The following is a 16,425-nucleotide window of genomic DNA, read 5'->3' on the forward strand; positions in this document are numbered from 1 at the left end:
GCAATGCCTCAAGGTCGCACAAAACAGACCTCAGGCCAAGGTACTTCATGTGACAGAATGACCAAGAATTCTTACACTGGATGTCAAATCGAGTGCTTCAGCCAGCGGGTGGCTGACAGGCAGGCAAGCCCGAGGGGCCTGCTGAAGGCACAAGGCAGACAAGATGCAGCTGTGCGACAGCAAAATAGAAGAGTCTCGAAGTCATCTTGCAAGCAACTAACCACTGCTATTTAACACCATCTTAATTGCACCTAGAGGCCTCCTATCAAAGCACAGCTCAACCAGGAGCTCTACAAGCGCACACAGAACCACACACCCCGAGATCACTTCAGGGTGGACAGGCTGGAGGTGTGCTGTAGATGGGGGTATTCTCACTTGCCTTTGTCTCATCTTGGCTGGCAAGCAGGCTGCTGCTGGGATTTAAAACCATTCTGCCTTCCTTCTTTGGGTAATCCGGATTTTCCAGAAGGAAGTTACAAAGTCTGGAAAGAAAAATACAGTTAGTTCAGGTTTGGGGAGCTCAGGCTCATTCCCCACTGGTGCAATTGTCAGCATCCTCTAACGCAGAGGCTGGGCAGGCAAGCCACAGCCTGCCCTACAAGAACCAGGAGACGTCTCAGGCTGGAACAGATGGAAAAGAAACGACTGAGAACTAAGCAAAGAATTATCACTCGTATGACTGCAGAAGGGCAAGCAAATAGATGTCTCTCAACCATTCCATGTGCCTGCGGGAAGCTCGTACGGGCGAGCTGCTCACCCACATAAAGCTCCACGCAGGGGGAGCGACCCGGCTCGCTCCCCACCCACAGCCACGTGCGAGTGCCACCTCCTCGGGCTACGTGACTACATCCTGCACCACTACAAGTCCACGTGTGCTGTGTTCTGCCACGAGGACACCAACATTGTGAGGGCGACACAGGAAGGAACAATGGCAGCCTAGCAGCATGAACCGAGGCAGCGCGCATCTACCGTGCCACACAAATCTACCTATGGAAAAACAAGCATACAAATCCCTGTAACAACCGTGATAAGCTGAGGCCTTCCTGGGCAGAAGATTGCTGAATCAAATTTTAATTAAAGCCTCCGGCCTTTAACTACTTTCCCATAAGGGCAAAGGCAGAAACGTGTTTAAAACTGTTTACATCAGATACGTACTGAGAACACAGGTCTCATTGTCAGGAAGCCTGAACTCACAGCGGCACTGTCCAAGTCACACTGGAAACTGGTCTAGTGGGAGCGGCATTTAGAAAATGATCTCTAAAAATAGTTGGCAAATGACACCCCAGACAAACTGCTGCGTGCCTGAGGTCCTAGGGCAAACAATTGCAACCTTTGTCGGGTGAATTTAGCTGAACTGAGCACTTCAGCTCTGGAAACCCTCCAGCAAGTGGTTTCAGAACACCCCACTGCTGAGACCCACACCCGCTGCAGAGGCCCAGGGGCCTCCCCGCTTGTTCCCAGCCCCCCTAACCTGCCCTGCTGGCTGGGCCGAGGAACTCACGCTGGTCCTCAGTTTCCCCTGCTGCAGAAGAACATCCTTCTAAAAGAGGTATGAGGAGCAATTAACATCCGTGAAACCTTTTTGAATAAGAAGGTTGCAGCAGAGACGTAATTGCTGCTGATTTACATTCCTGATGTCAGAAATCAGTCCCTAATTAAGAAATCTGACCCGGCGCGCAGCATTAACCCGCTGTCAAGGCGTGATTTCTTTAGCCCCGCGTTCACGTTCAAAGCAGAGGCATTGCTTTTTGTTTCATCAGGTATTGACATCCTGAGCCAGGAGCTTCTGGTCAAGCTGAGCGCTCCCGCACACAGAAGCTGAGCAGATGACACCCTGCTAGGAGCAGCTCTTGCATCTTTCACATCAGCTGCAAGTTTTCAGACCATCATATCAGAAAACAACAAAATATCCTGGCACCGAGCGCTTAATAGCTTCCATCTCCCTGCTTTTGTACAAGACCACCGTTCTAATCCAACGAAACAAACCCCAAGGAGCTCAAACACGAGGCCCTCAGCTGCAGGACAGTGCACGGGAGCTCTCCTGCTCGTTGCCTTTTGGTGCTCGGGATTTTCCAAGACGTTAACCCTCGGCATCCAACAATGAGTTCAGTGGGTCCAGGCGCACGCACACTTGTGGCACGGCTCCGTAATATCTGCACCCCAGGATACAGAGCCAGCTCAAAGCCTCCTCCCTGGCCAAACCCAGCCATCCCTCGTTATCCTACACCTCGAGCCTGATTCGGCTTGACACGCCGTGGAGATCAAAGAGCCCCTGCCAGCGAGGCTGCCCGGTGCCGCGACCCATTTGTTCCGATACAAAAGACGCAGTGACAATTCAAAAGATGGTTTGGTTAAAGGAATAAAAATATGGGGAAGAAATCTTTATCATCCAGTAAGTCTGCCACGCACCACTGAGCACACACTGTAGGCAGCCCGCGGGGAAGCCTGTAAGCACCTTTTCATCTCCCTGGTTCTGTGGCACACAATAGGAGAGAAGAGATTTCGGGAGCAAAAAGGGAAGGAACGCATTAAGACCTACAGAAGCCGACGCCGGGATTTAATTCCACCAGGCTTCACTAAATCCCCCACAGGATACAATAACGGGTTTTGCACACAACCCCTGAGAGGGTCCTGCAGCCACACACTCAACTGCAATGGCCTGGCTGCCCCCAGGGACGAGCACCACGTGCCTCCTGCATTCCCAGCACAGCCGCCTGCTCCTGGGTGCAGGTGCACAGCACGGGCACCTGAGACCTCCTCCCGTGCTCACCGTGCCACTGCTGCAAGGAAAGCACTTCCAGAAAAGGAGAAGAGTTGCAACCTGATGAATTCTCAACCAGGCAGCGTTTGTCTGAAGGCAGGATTTCACAACACAGGCAAAGGGATGAGAAATCTAAGGATGATTCCGTTTATTGGGCTTAGTTCCTTGCCACTCATTTATATCCAGTAAGCCTCACATACTTGAATACTGCTTAATTATTGCCCTAGATAACTGTACAGGCATCAGATCCATACAAGATAGAGTGAATCCTCTGGCAACCAACACCTATTCTTCACTTCTGTGTCATGTAATAACTACATCCAATGCATTTCAGTGACAGCTGCAGAGAGAAGAGAGGGGCCACCCAACGTCAGACGTCACTTAACCCCACACCGCCCTCCCCCCGCGCTTCCTGCTGCCAACACACACAATCTTTCACTCTTCAGCTGCACAAGCTTTACTCACCGGGGTGGGGAGATGATGCAGCTTATCAACGAGGTAGAGGACTTGTTTTAGTCTTTTGATTCTAGCGTGGCTGTCAGAGATACCTCTAGATCTGATTCCTAACAAGGAAACCTCGAGTTGCTGGTACAGCCAGCTAAGCTGCAGTCCCCAGGGTGGTTTCCCATTGCTTTTACTTCCTTCCTTGGCCCACATGTCTGCTCAATTTGACCAAAACATCAGCAGACATCTAGAATAGATCCTACTAGCCCTCAAATGTGCTTATCTGTGAAAGGTGGCTTGAGAGGAACTCAAACAGTACCGCTGCTATCCAAGGGGCTGAAAACCAACACCATGGCATCCAATGAAGAAGTCCAGACCGGTGCCAGTTCTGTCTGGAAAAAGGCAGGACGAGGTGGGAATTGAAGCAGGAAATGGATTTCTACAATTCAAAATTCACCAAGTCACCTCTGAGCTATGTTTTACAGAAGCCAACCCCTATCCCTGACAAGTCTGGTAGCAGGAGATGACGACATATAGTAGCTTTAAATCACCAAATAACTAGTTGACAGAGTTTGCAAATTATCATCAAAGCAGAGAAGCGACAGCACAATGTCAGAATCATAAAAGCTTTAAGAAAAGTTCTATTAAATGTGCACAAAAAAAAAAAATCCATGCTCATTGGCACTACCAGCAAAGTGCTGATTGCCAGCCTGGATACACTCAGCAGCATTATGAGCAGGAAGGAAATGGAAGTGCGACTGCAGCCAACCTGTTTTATGGTATACTCCAGCTCTTTGATCCATACTTACACATTTAAGTCATAGCAGTCCTTGATGCTGATTAGTTCTTCAATATATTCCTTCCTCACATCTGGAAATCTCGCTTCCTACAGTAGGAAAAGCTAAGGGTTATACTGGTATTAGAGAAGCTGCGTAGTACAAAACTTGCAACAGCACCAAAGACAGAAATAAATGCATGGCTAGTTATCTAGCATGCTCCCAAAACGAGGGCTAAAATGGGATCCAAGAGACTGCTTATATCCATACAGCCTGGGTACTGCAAGCTGCTGGCTCTCCTTGCTCCACACGATAACTAACAGCTCTTCTTCAGGAGTGTGGGTAGCGGTGCGAGTGGCCATGAGCATGTGGCCTTAGGAGTGACTCAGGGTGCAAAGAGGAGAGGCACATAGGTACAACCTACAACACAAGCAAAGCTAATATACAACCCCAGATGGAAGAGAAAGGGCTTTGAGGTTGTGTGCTGAAATACAACATTCCAGAGCAAGAGGGAAAAGAAACAATCCACATACTGTTGACGAGAGCAGACAACAAACCTTTACTGGCATTTCTATGACAGCTCTCCGCATTAGCCACGTAGCCAAGAGCCCTTTAGTGCTCTCTCATTGGGTTTCCACACGGGTACTGCAATTGGTTGCACCATAGGATACTTTGCAAGACTGAACTGGGCAGGGTTGTCGAGCAACCTGAACAGCATAACAGTACGTGCTCATCCACCTCTTAGAGCAGGTCAGCACTCACCAAGGTCTTACTCTGAAAGTGAACGTTGATGGCGTGCTACTTGGAGAATAACAATGTTTTCTCAATCTTGGTTTCCCAAATTAAATCAGATATGGGATAGGGAAGAACGACTTTGTGGGGGGAGGAAGGAATTAAAATACAGTAAGATGCAACAGATTTGTAAAAGAAGTAATAAAAAATATTTTTAAAAAAATCCATAAGGTATCAAGAGAGAGCCCTCCTCCATAGCAGGAAGTGGGAGGACTGAATGTCAGAGGAGAGGGGAAACCACCAGATGTAGAGCATCACCAAACATTGCTCCCTGCTCTTGTTGTGATGTTCACCATGTTACCCAAGCTAACAAACCAACCACAGGTATGGAGAACTGACCCATGTTATTCTGCCTCTCTGCACCCCAGCACTCCATTCAGTTCTGCCACATTTTCCTGGCCATCAACCCACCCCAAAGTGAGCAATGCCATTGGGATTCGCATCCTTTCATCACTTCTGCCACAGTAACGGGGTTAATCTCTTTAAACCAAAGTTTTTCCAAGACTGCTCACTGCATGCTCACGTTGTGCATAGCTGACTCTCAGCCAAAATGAGGATTTGCAGCTGAAGTAAACAGGAGTTGTGCTTTGAGCATATGCAGCACTGCATGCCTTGACAAAACCGCCTGAAAACAACAGGCACGCCAAATGCAAGCCCAGGAATACTTACCGTCTCTCTGATGAGCAGGGCAGTGAAGTCCTGGTCCTCCTGCCCAGCAGCCCCTTGTTCTGGCACGCTGCTAGAACCGAGTTCATGCGAGCCCTGCGCTGGGAAGGCCGGGCCTGGCTGCTCGTTGTCTGTTGCCTGCTGTCCCCTTGTCTCTTCGGGTGGATGCGCCGGCTGTGGCGAAGCGGGACCCGGGATGCCATCCTGCTGCGGCTCGGGTCTGGGGAAGGCCGGCCCCGGAGCCTCCTCTCTGTATGCCCTCAGAGACCCCGAGCCTGCCTCAGGCTGCCCCTGCTGCGGAGCGCAGCCACTCAGCACGGCGCGCGGCTCCTCCTCCAGCGGCTGGAAGGAGGGCAGACCCTGCGGGCTGCTGTCCTGGATCTCCTGCTCCGTGCTGGTTGCAGCAGCTGTTCCTCCAACGTTCTGCGAGAGCTCCGGCTTCAAGTCCTCTCCTTGCCAGCCCTGGGCTTCCTCCTTATCCCCCCGCTGTGGCGGAAAGTCTGCTTTCCCCAGACTAATGATTTCCCTGTTAACAAGCTGTGGACTCGTTTTTACTGCTGGAAACAAACTCGGGCCAGGCTCAGGGTCACTCGTAAGTTCAGACCTGGGGCCGTTCAGCTCAGGCGGTCCAAGCTGCTGCAAGGCAAAGTTCACGCTCTCTTCTTTGCTTGGTCCAGCACCACTCTGTGCCGTGTGGTCTTTCTGGCACGGCAGAGCTGAGACCTCATCCTGCACACACATGCTCTCCAAGGGCCCTACAGCATTTTTAGATGCTCCTTCTCCCACAGTGTTTGCACCCTGCCACTGAGCAGCAGGTCTGATGACGTTGGGACGCACAAGCTGCTGATGCTTGGAGGTCTAAAAAGAAGACAGAGGAGAATAAGTAGAAGTTCTTTTCTACTCATCAGAACCCTTGTTCCAAATGATCTTTCGCATCTCACCAGATTTCTGATGGGAAACAGATGAAAAGCCAGTTTAGCAATGTAATAAATAATAATAAATAAAATAATAATAAATAAAACCGTAATAAAGCGTAAAACTGCCACCCAGACATCTTTGTTTCACTGAACTCTACAGTCTGTCCCCAGGTGCTAAGAGTGCACTAGCTATAAGAGAACGTTCAGCAGAACTGGGGATACACAGGACTTTCAACACTGGAATAATTCCCAGAGCTCACCCCAATCCCCACTTCATTCCCAGACGGTCTGAGAAGTAGAAGCTAACTGATGGTGTGTTTGCACCTCAGCAAATCATTTATACAGGCAGCAGGAACTAAAGCTCAAAATGTTCATCTCTGGCCTTGCTCCTGCCTCTGGCAAGCTAAGATTGCTGAATACAAGTAGAGTCTGAAGATTTGTTTGAAGATTCTTTGCCACTGTTTTCAAGTAAGAAGCAGAAAAGTGCCTTTGCAACCCACTTCCTCCATGCCTCTGGTTACTTTAACAGAAAAGCGGAATGCATTCTAAACTGCATAGCTGAAGGGTACAAGGTTAAGCAAGGCAGGTTTCAAACACCTGCATTCTAAGGAACAAGTTCACTTCTCTGCCCACCCTTCTGGATTAAGAAGGCTCCAGCTCCCAAAAAGTGAAGTATAACTTCCAATACTATGCAGTTAACAATCTAGTTCTCCTCTCCTGTGCCCAAAGTATGATTAAAGACTCAAACCCAGCAAAATGCTCTTATGTCACTCATTTCAGACACCCTAAGGAAACCACTTTAGCTAGGCAGGACTCTCACAGGAACGCACTGGCTATCTGTACATGAGTTGGTTATAAAGGCTATGAATAAAGCAGCAACACGTACAAAGATGAAAAATTACCTCTGCCAAGATGACCACATCTTCATCATCATCCTCCTCGTGCTGCTGCTCTGCTGGCGTTTCCTGCAAAGGCAATTCTTCGTCCGAGGAATCTGATATCGTGATAAGACCTTCATCCCTGCGGTTTATTCGGTCTGTAGCAAGGTAAGTCATGTTAGCTGTCTGCAAATTACCCAAACATCTGGAAAAGCAATCCTCACATTTGCATTGCAGCAACGGGGAAGAAGCACTTTGAGGTCACAGCCGCTCCTATGATCCTCAGAACAAAGCCTTGCACAAACTACAGGTCAAGAGACCACAACAGCGTACGCCTGAAACGCTTCCGTGCAGAGATTCTTCCATCCTAAGCATTAGCATGAGTCAAGCTGCTGCAAAAATTGTTCCCAGTAATTCATATACTGAGTAATGTTCAGAGAGATACCCTGAGCTTTCAGTATCTCAGACACCGCACATTTTCTTTTATTAATGTGCAGTACATTCTGGAGGACAGATAAGGTTCCGTGAACAATTTGGCATCTTCTGTAAGAGTGACTTTGCAGTAGCACCTTATGAGAGCCTGAGATAGGGCCCCTGACTGAGAGTGCAGATGATATCCTGCTATTAGATGACAGTCCTCAAGCTTTGTCAAAAGTGTAATAAAGATGGTACTGAGCAAAGCTGCTGGAGCTAGGGAGGGGAGCACCAGCCAGAAGCAGAGCGTTTCTGCACTGCATGAGCAGCACACACCCATGCTTTCCCTATGACTTGACACGTTTTGGTTTACACTTTCGTAACTCTGCAGCAAATCAGTGTGAACCACCTCACCTTACAGACGTACAGAGAAAGGGCCGTTTTGAATGGCACTCAAAGGAATGGGCGTCAGTGCACACAGCCCCAGTGGGATCTGAAAGCTCGCCTCTTTCCTATCAGGTTGTTAAAGGGCAGAACACCACGAGCCCCTGGGATCTGCTGAAACTCCTCTGCACAGCCAAGGAGTTAGCACTCTGCCTTAAGGCAGTACAACACCAGAGAGGCAAGAGCCAAACATTTTGCATGTCAGCATAAAATGAGAGGCTTTGCAGCTATCTATAGAACATTAAATAGAACAGCAGCGTGTGACACGACGAGACAGACCACTAGCAGTTTTCTATTAACACCACTCCTGCACATTTAACATCTATTACTCCTACTGCTTATAAGCTGGGCTGTACAAATGTGACTTTGGAAAACACGCACAGATCAATGCTCACCTTTCCCTCTGTGACTATGGAAGCTGCTTAGGTGAATTGCTTCTTCATTCTCAGCTCTCTCTGCCATTTTCAGTAGCTGTTTCCAGAAGCATCAAGGCCCGGGCATGGCACTCAGGCTACTGCGAGGAACTGGAAGACAAAAGAAAAACAGAGGAGAGTCAAGCACGTTTCGGTTTCAATTCTGTCTTTCAGCAGAGCGCGGCTGCAGAGCACAACCGGAGAGCACGGAGGTGCTCTGAGCCCTGCAGCTGCAGGAGGGCAATGCACCTCTGCCCAGCCAGCACTCAGACCCTCTGCGGTTGTGATCAGAATTGTTTTCCTGTTTCCAAGAAGTCAAAAACTCAGAGCAGTGTTTCTGCCACCATCTGCTGGTAAGAGGAGCAAAAGCTGCAGAGCAGAGCTGTGCGCCCCGGCCTCTGCAGCCAGCAGCCTTCACAGCCAGCACCCACTGCAGGGAACGGGCTGGGCCACTCCACAGCATGAACCCAGGAAATGTGGGCACCAGGGCCCCAGCAGATCTGAAAGCTTGGCTGCTGAGAAGCTGACTGCAAAGTGAGGTGCTGCTGGAACAGAGACAACCGCCCCAAACCCTCAGTGCCTTGCGTACAGGCCGAGCTGGGGCTGCAGAACAATCAGGGACGCTCATCTCACGCCATCCAGGCACTGACCCTCGGAAAGAAGCTGCACCCCGAGGGCAGTGTGTGAGCATGCCACGTGCCTGCACCGGGAGCAGGCCCAGGAACAAGCAGCACTTACAGAAAACACCACGGTGCCATCACCTGCTGCTCCAAAGAACAGCCCTGCCTGCTTTATGACACATCCCCTCCTCTATTACAGTTTGCTAGAGATTCCAGGGCACACCACCCACTCTCAAACCAGAGAGACACAAAAGACATCAGGCTCCTACCCAGGACATAGAGCTTTTGGGACTGAGCTCTGCCACCCACCTGCTCGCAGCCAGGCACTGCGTGGAGCCGGGGGCTCCAGGATGGGAGGGCTTGCTGCAGCCTGGACAGCACGTTTCAATTTGTGTTCTGACAGCCCACAGCTCCCAGCTCCGGTTGTCACACAGCAGCTAAACACAGACTGAACTTTGAGCAATATTTGGTCAGTGGAACAAGAAAGGAGGCATTTGTATTGAGAAGTATTAATCTCACTGTTAGAGCATTGCGGTATCTGCATTATTAAATATTTACTGCTGCATGCATTAGGAGAAAATGGTGGGTCCTCTCCAAAATCCTGTTTGCTGGTACACGAGAGCAGTGTAAATCCCTCCTCAGCCATTCTACTTAACCTCCTCTGCAGGGAGCAGGATTTGCAGCTGGCACAGCATGACAAAATCTGTTCAGATGCGTGCTATGGACTCAAACATACTCCTGTCCTGAAAAAAAAACAGGAACACGCATCTCCTGGAGAACCAAGACTTTGGGGTTGTTTCCACAAGGTTCCTCAGCTTCTGCCTTAGCTGCAAGGAGAAATAAGCCTTGCTCTGAGTGGTGCTTCAGTGGTCAGAGCAGCATGGAAGCACTGCTTCCCTCCTGTGTGCTATCAGTAAGCACGCCCGCTGAAAGCGCTGTCCTTTTAAAAGGTCACATCCACATTATTCCAGTTCCATTTGCCTGGTACTTGTGAATAGCTGTCACCTTGCCTAGCCACTTTCCCATCCTCAGCCCTCCAAGTGCTTTAGAAAAACAAGATCAATGCTGTTCTCACCACTTACAAGATGGAGAAACAGAAGCACTGAAAGGAGCAGCGTGGCCAAGGGCAGCAAGTAGGTGAGAGGCAGTGCCAGGAATAGCACCCAGGCCCCTGGAGCCAGGTGGGTGCATCATTACCCACCCCTCCTGCAGGCTGGTCCTGCACAGCACCCCGCGCAGCGCCCACCTCAGCCCCACCGCACTGGGAGCAACGCACTGCGCAGGCAACAGCCACCGCTCGAGCCATCATACAGCAAGGGGTGCTCCGAGACTGGCTGGGGAGGGAAGAGCCACAAATCAGCCCTGCAGCATCTAACAGAGCAGACAGAGACTAGACAGGTGTCTGCTCAGATCTGCTCTACGCAGAGCTCAGTGGCTCACATACTCTTCTCCTGCGGGGCACGCAGCACATCAGAGTTCAGTACGCGTGGGTCAGCCAGCACCGTGACTGCTCCGCGCTGTCCTGGCTCCAGCTGGGACGGTTATCTTCCTTCCCAGCAGCGGGTAGCAGTGCTGTGTTGTGGGCTGAGGCTGAGCACAGAGCTGATAACACCCATGTTTTGGCTCCTGCTGCACGGCGCTCACACTGAGCTGAGGAGCGCAGCCTGGGAACCGGCCGGGCACCACTCAGCAGGGGCGGGGGGCAACCCCGTTCTGCACCATTTGTTCTGTACATTCCATCGTTGTTTTTCTTTCCTTTTCTGCTCCATTAAATTGTCTTATCTCAACCCATAGGCTTTCCCTTTTTTCCCCCCCAAATTCTCTCCCCCATCCCAGTGAGGGGGGAGGGAGCAAAGGGCTGGGAGGTGCTGAGCTAGCCCACCGCCCTTCCCACTTGGCACTAAGACACCGTTCTCCGTCAGCAGCTCTGGTTCATTCAGAGAGCAACTTGCTCCTTGAGCATCAAGGAAGAGGTGCAGGAAACACTCTGTCTGTAAAGCAGCTTAGGGTCACAGGCTGTCTGTCCCCTGCATGTCACCCAAAGACCCACGGAACAGCACTCACTGCCACGGCTGGTTCCGTCCAGTGGCACTATCACAAGTTTTTCACTTGTATGGCACCAGGCCACAAAGAAAGTGAGGTAACAAGATCAAAGCCACCCCAGGGGGCTGCCCTACATAAACAACACAACGAAGGCAAGCAAGGCAGACAGAAAGAAGCTATCCCACATCACCTCCGTGACTTTCATGCCTGTTTATAGAGGATAAGGCTACCTGTAACTGAGCTCCAGCACAACTATCAGCTTCGCAATACAAGGGCGGGATACAAGAACCACTTTAAAAGGAAGACCTGACAGCTGAAGGCATGCACACTTCCCAAGCAAGCTGCACACACACACACACACACACACGTGCCCTCTCCAAAGCCACCGCTCCCAGCCACCCCAAGCGGGCAGTTCTGCTGCTGGGAGGTAAAAGCAAGTGGCAGGTGCAGGCTGACTGCTTACACATGAGTCTCCAATCCCACTCAAAATCCCCGCAACCACCATGTTTCATATTTTTAGCCTAGCCTAAAAATAGCAAGCAGCAGCACGGTGCTTCTATTTCAACTCCCAGCACAGGCAGAAGTTTCCGGCTTGCAGGAATTGGAGCAGAACCCGAGCAGGCTCCCTCCACCTTCTGTCTGTGCTGTAAAAAGCATCCTCAGATGGTGCTGCGATCTAAAGCGGCAGTCAAGGGGGACCTCCCCTCCCCAGCACAGCGTAATCTATTTTTCCCTACTTACAGCATTTGAAATCCTGAACTCCCACATACCCGAGATGGGAGCAGACACAAAGTGCTCTTTTCTGGTTCCAGCTCAAGGCAGCAGGACTTGCAGGAAGCACTGCAGGGGAGGCTGGAATTGAAACCACAACCAAACGAGGGGAAAAAAAACAAAAAGAGCAACTTGAAAGAGATGTCAGCAGCGTCAAGTCACAGTGTGTTTTAGCCTCTCCCCCATGCAGCAGCACCACTGCTGCTCACCTACGCTGACAGAAGAGCATCAATTCCTGCCTTCTGCCCGCAGGCAGCACCGTGGCTCCCGGTCACCTGCGAGCAAGGTGAGGTTCTGGCTCACCTCAAGCTGCTAAAACAAAGAGAAGCTGCTTAAATAATGCATGGCTTGTGACAAGCAGCAAACCGAAAAGCTAAAACTCAGCCCTTAAGAAAAAAATACAGCAACACAGAATAAGCTCAGCCTGACCTACTGCTAAGCTTTCAGTGAAACGTTTCAAAGGGTTCAATCTGCTGGGAGCAGCTCCTTGTAACAGCTGCCCAGCAGAAGCAGGGAGAGCTTAGCAGTGCTTATCGTGTCAAGGAGCCTCATCCCAACCGAAAACAAGAGATCCCCTGCTCACAAGGCTGGCAAGAAATGCCGACGGGCTCTGTTTGCTGTGTGCAAGGAAACCACTGACACTGCGTACACCTTGCAGAAGGAATACAGCAATAGAGCAGGTCACATCACCACCGCTTCCCCAGCTCAGGACACCAGGCTCCTGTCCAGCACAGGGCTCTCCCAGCCTTGCTCATGGGCTCATGCCATTCAGGTGCGAGGATCCCTCAGCCACGACCCTGGGAAGTGCTCCACCGGCACCTGTTCGTCTGCTAACACAAAGTACAAGAAGAAAGGAATCTGTCCGGTTTTATTTCATCCACCTGCAACGGCAGTAGCTTTCTCTGAGAGCTTTCCTTGGGAAGGTGAGATGGCTTTCCAGCAGGTACATTTATTTTCTGAGCTGTGACGGCGTGTGCCTGCCACCTCCAAGAACACTTGGCGATGGCAGCACGCGCACAGAGCCAACCCCTCAGGCTCCACCACCCGCTCACGGCCCATCCCAAGCCATCGCTTTAAGGAAACGCATTGTTCTGATTTTGCGGTCTAAGGGTGGGGACAGAGCACACGGAACCATGTGAACTGCGGCTTTGTCACTTCCCGGTGACACACACCTGTGTGTGCCCCAGCCGGTGGCGATGGCACTGCTTCCTGCTCCCGATCAGCCCGGGGGGACACACAGAAAAAGAACAAAATTCATGACCTCCGTGCCCTGGGGTACATGAGAGCGCTTCTCTGTTACTTACGCCTCACAGAGCGCTCTGGGAGAAAGGACGCAGCATTTCCTCTCCAGATCCTCAGCAGTGCTTTCCTTTTTTCTTTTCTTTTTTTTAAGGAAACCCGAATGTCACCTCTAAAAGCTATAAGAGAACAAAGAAAGCGGAGTGCAACTCCTGAAGCAGTCATTCGGCCGCTGGGACACGTGCCTTCAGGTTCCCAGCCCAGCCTTGTATTGCAAGCAGAGCAATGGGGCTCAGAGCTGCTCGATGAGTAACGAGGGAGAGAGTGGCCCAGACCAGGGGGCTGCAATGCACCGAGGCACTCTGAGCTGCGGGAAGAGCCAGAGGGCTTCAAAGCCACCACAGGCTCCATCGACGTGAAGCTGCCACCCAGCAGAGTGCTCTGGAACAAAGGCCTAAGCTGCACGTGGGAAGCTGGGATCCGGCAAAACCATAACGCACCAGCGGCAAGCGTGGAAAGGAAAAGGGGATTTTTAAAGTTATTTTTATTTTAAAACGTGACTTGAACCTACTGCACAAAGTTCTGCTTCCAGGGATGCCGAGGTCTGCAGCGCACCACCCTCAGTGCACAAAGCTGCTGACGGAGGAAGCCGAGACGTGTCCTTGAGGTGGCACAGAGGAGAGACCCCGCACTGCTCCCAGCAGCAGCCCACCTCAGCGGAACGGAGCGGAGGTTTCTGTCTCAGCCTGCACGGCGCTTTCCAGGTATCGACTTAGAAGCTGGCCTCCAACCACCCTTCTGCAGGTGTCACACGTCCCAGAACCAGGGGCTTCCATAAGGAATGGCCTCACGGCTCACACCCTGTTCATTACAGGTGGGCCCTTTTCTGAGCACCTGCTTGGGGGCAGCCAGAAGCCTGGCTCCCCATAGGGAGGGTTTCAGTGCTGACAACAGCCACGTTCCCAGGGCACAGCTCGTCACCTCCTAGCACACCGACCTCCACCCCAAACTGCAGCAGCTTCCCCCAGGGGAAACCATGTGACACACACGAGACAAGGAGAACCACAGCCAGGAGATGGCGCGGGCTGAGGTTACACCAGCATGGGGATGGGGCTGCGTGCAGCTCCATGTGCCCGGCCCTCACTCTTGGTCCAGGTGTCCCACGCTGGTAAAGCCTTCCCACAGCGCAACGCCACTTCTGCTGCTGGGTGTTCAACAGTCCAACATCAAACGGGTTATTTAACAGCCTGGGATGGAGGGTCCGTAGCAGCAACCTCAGGCTGCTAAGCAAACATAAGAACAGAGAGCTGCCAGCCAAGGCTGAACCCAAGGTATGTCCCCATTTATACACAATGAATACCCACTACAATAGGATTCCAGTTGAACAGCATAGAGGGAGGACACAAACTGCGTTTGCCAGCCAAGTTGCTGCAAGGAGATCTTGCCAGTCTTGTTCATCTGTAGCTGGACACCCCAGCAGCAGGGAGGGATGAATGCTGCTGCCTTCCTGCAAGGGAGAAACACTCCTTTCCTGCCTCCTCATCACAGCGCTGCTGTCATCTCCCAGCAGAGAGAGGAGTCCTGCAGGCAGCTGCCAACAGCACCGCCCGTCCTGCTCCCCTCTGCTGTCCCTGTAACACGATGAGCCAGCAACAACGCACCATGCTTGCTGCTGGCCTGTGGGCGAGCTGCTCCTTCTGCTGATGGGATATTACTCGAGGCCGTTTTCCACACCTTGTAAGGATCCCACAAAGACCCCAGCTGATACAAATTCTGATCTCCTCATGGTATGGGCAGTTACCGTGTGATGCTCTGCAGCTCTCATCCAAACATCACTGAATGACACAAACAGTGCCTGGCCGCCCTGCAGAGGGAGCAGGGTGCACACAACGCTGTCCCGAGTGGTTCGGGTCAGGCTGACACCAACACGCACCCCTGGATTTATTTCAGCTTTTTTGTGTTCATCCCAGCTCCATCAGGTGCTGACAGTGCCCCTGTGACACAGGCAGGGAACCAGAGCAGCGCCGCTAATTGGGAGAACGGTGTCACTCAACAGCAGCAGCGCTTCCTACTCCTCAGCAATTCAGCTTTCCTGAGGATCATTACAAATCTTAAATCGCCACGAGCTCTTCAGCACCGACCCTGAGGAATCGACATCACTCTTGAGCTATTTCCAAACCAAACTTGAGGTTCTGTACAAGCGACATGAAGGCAGTGAGAGCATGGTGACCTCTGGCAGTGAGACACAGCTGCTATCTCCATCTCAGTGCTTCGGAGAGCAGAGCCCACTCCAGCCCCCAGGTCACCAAGTGCCCCTCTTCTGCCTGCCCGCCCCTCCCGGAGCCAGGGCCTCTATCCCAGCAACCTGCTTACAATGAACCCACCCGCTTCCCACCAGAGACATGCCAGTGCAGGAACTGCCACAGCAGAACAGCGATGAACATATCTCCCGGGCTGCTGCTGGAAGGCTGCTGGTGTCCCACACTGGCTGCACGCTTCTTGCTGCTGGCTGTGCAGCCACCTCAGTGGGGAGAGATCCTGCTAAGAGCAGTTGAAATCACCTGGGGCAGCTCAAAACAAGTCCTCCCATCCACCGAGGCATGTTGTGCACAGAGCTCCAGTGTGCATTCAGACTTCTGAGGCTAACAGAGCCTGTGCTTTACGAACAGGGGCCCATGCCTGAATTCAACGATGCAAAAATATGGACATAAAATATCCCCAGACCGAATCCACATGCAGAAAGCAAGCTCCTGACACAAAGAATTAGCGGTGTAGCTCTGACTGTCCCACAAAGAATGTGGCCCCAGCAAGCACTGACACCACAGCTGAGCTGCTCTGCCCACACCACTCCAGTAAACCGCTCACTGTGACTTCCAAAAAACAAACCCAAAGGCACCCACTGCAAATGAATGAATCAACGGGAGCCTCTTCTAGCAGCGACTGGCAACACCCAGAGGGCTCTGCTTCCCTCTCACTGGGGCCTGTGCTGCTCAGGCGTTGCTAATTAGCCCCCGAGTCACACTTCCTGCCTCTCCCCAGCTGCGCTGGAGCTGCGCTCCACCTATTTTTGCCACAGGACTTTTTAGCAATTCGTGTCCAATTTCAAAGCACAAGGCACGCCGCTATGAGCCGAGCTGTCAGAGGCAGTGCTGGTTCCATGCTGCCGGCAGCAACACCCACTGCATTCCCAGCAGACAAAGCATCAGCCTGCCACGGAATCTGGAGTTCTGGCGCAGCTTCCGAAGCT

General features: G+C 51.7%; 1 protein-coding gene across 8 annotated transcripts in view; it reads right to left on the minus strand.

Annotated features, from left to right (window-relative positions):
- RNF216 (ring finger protein 216) overlaps positions 1–16,425 on the minus strand; it is a 65,404-nt gene that overhangs the window by 47,138 nt on the left and 1,841 nt on the right. For 2 of the 8 annotated variants that reach the window (XM_021412268.1, XM_021412262.1), the window contains exons 2-6: positions 8,488–8,616; positions 7,259–7,392; positions 5,443–6,297; positions 4,015–4,091; positions 380–482 (exon numbers count right to left, since the gene is read on the minus strand). In XM_021412268.1, the coding sequence (XP_021267943.1) occupies positions 380–482; positions 4,015–4,091; positions 5,443–6,297; positions 7,259–7,392; positions 8,488–8,554 (1,236 nt within the window). In that variant the 5' untranslated portion in view covers positions 8,555–8,616. The other 6 variants (XM_021412265.1, XM_021412263.1, XM_021412269.1 and 3 more) reach the window with 6 other exon arrangements.

The sequence above is a fragment of the Numida meleagris genome, chromosome 13, assembly GCF_002078875.1.
Source record: "Numida meleagris isolate 19003 breed g44 Domestic line chromosome 13, NumMel1.0, whole genome shotgun sequence".
NCBI lineage: Eukaryota > Metazoa > Chordata > Aves > Galliformes > Numididae > Numida > Numida meleagris.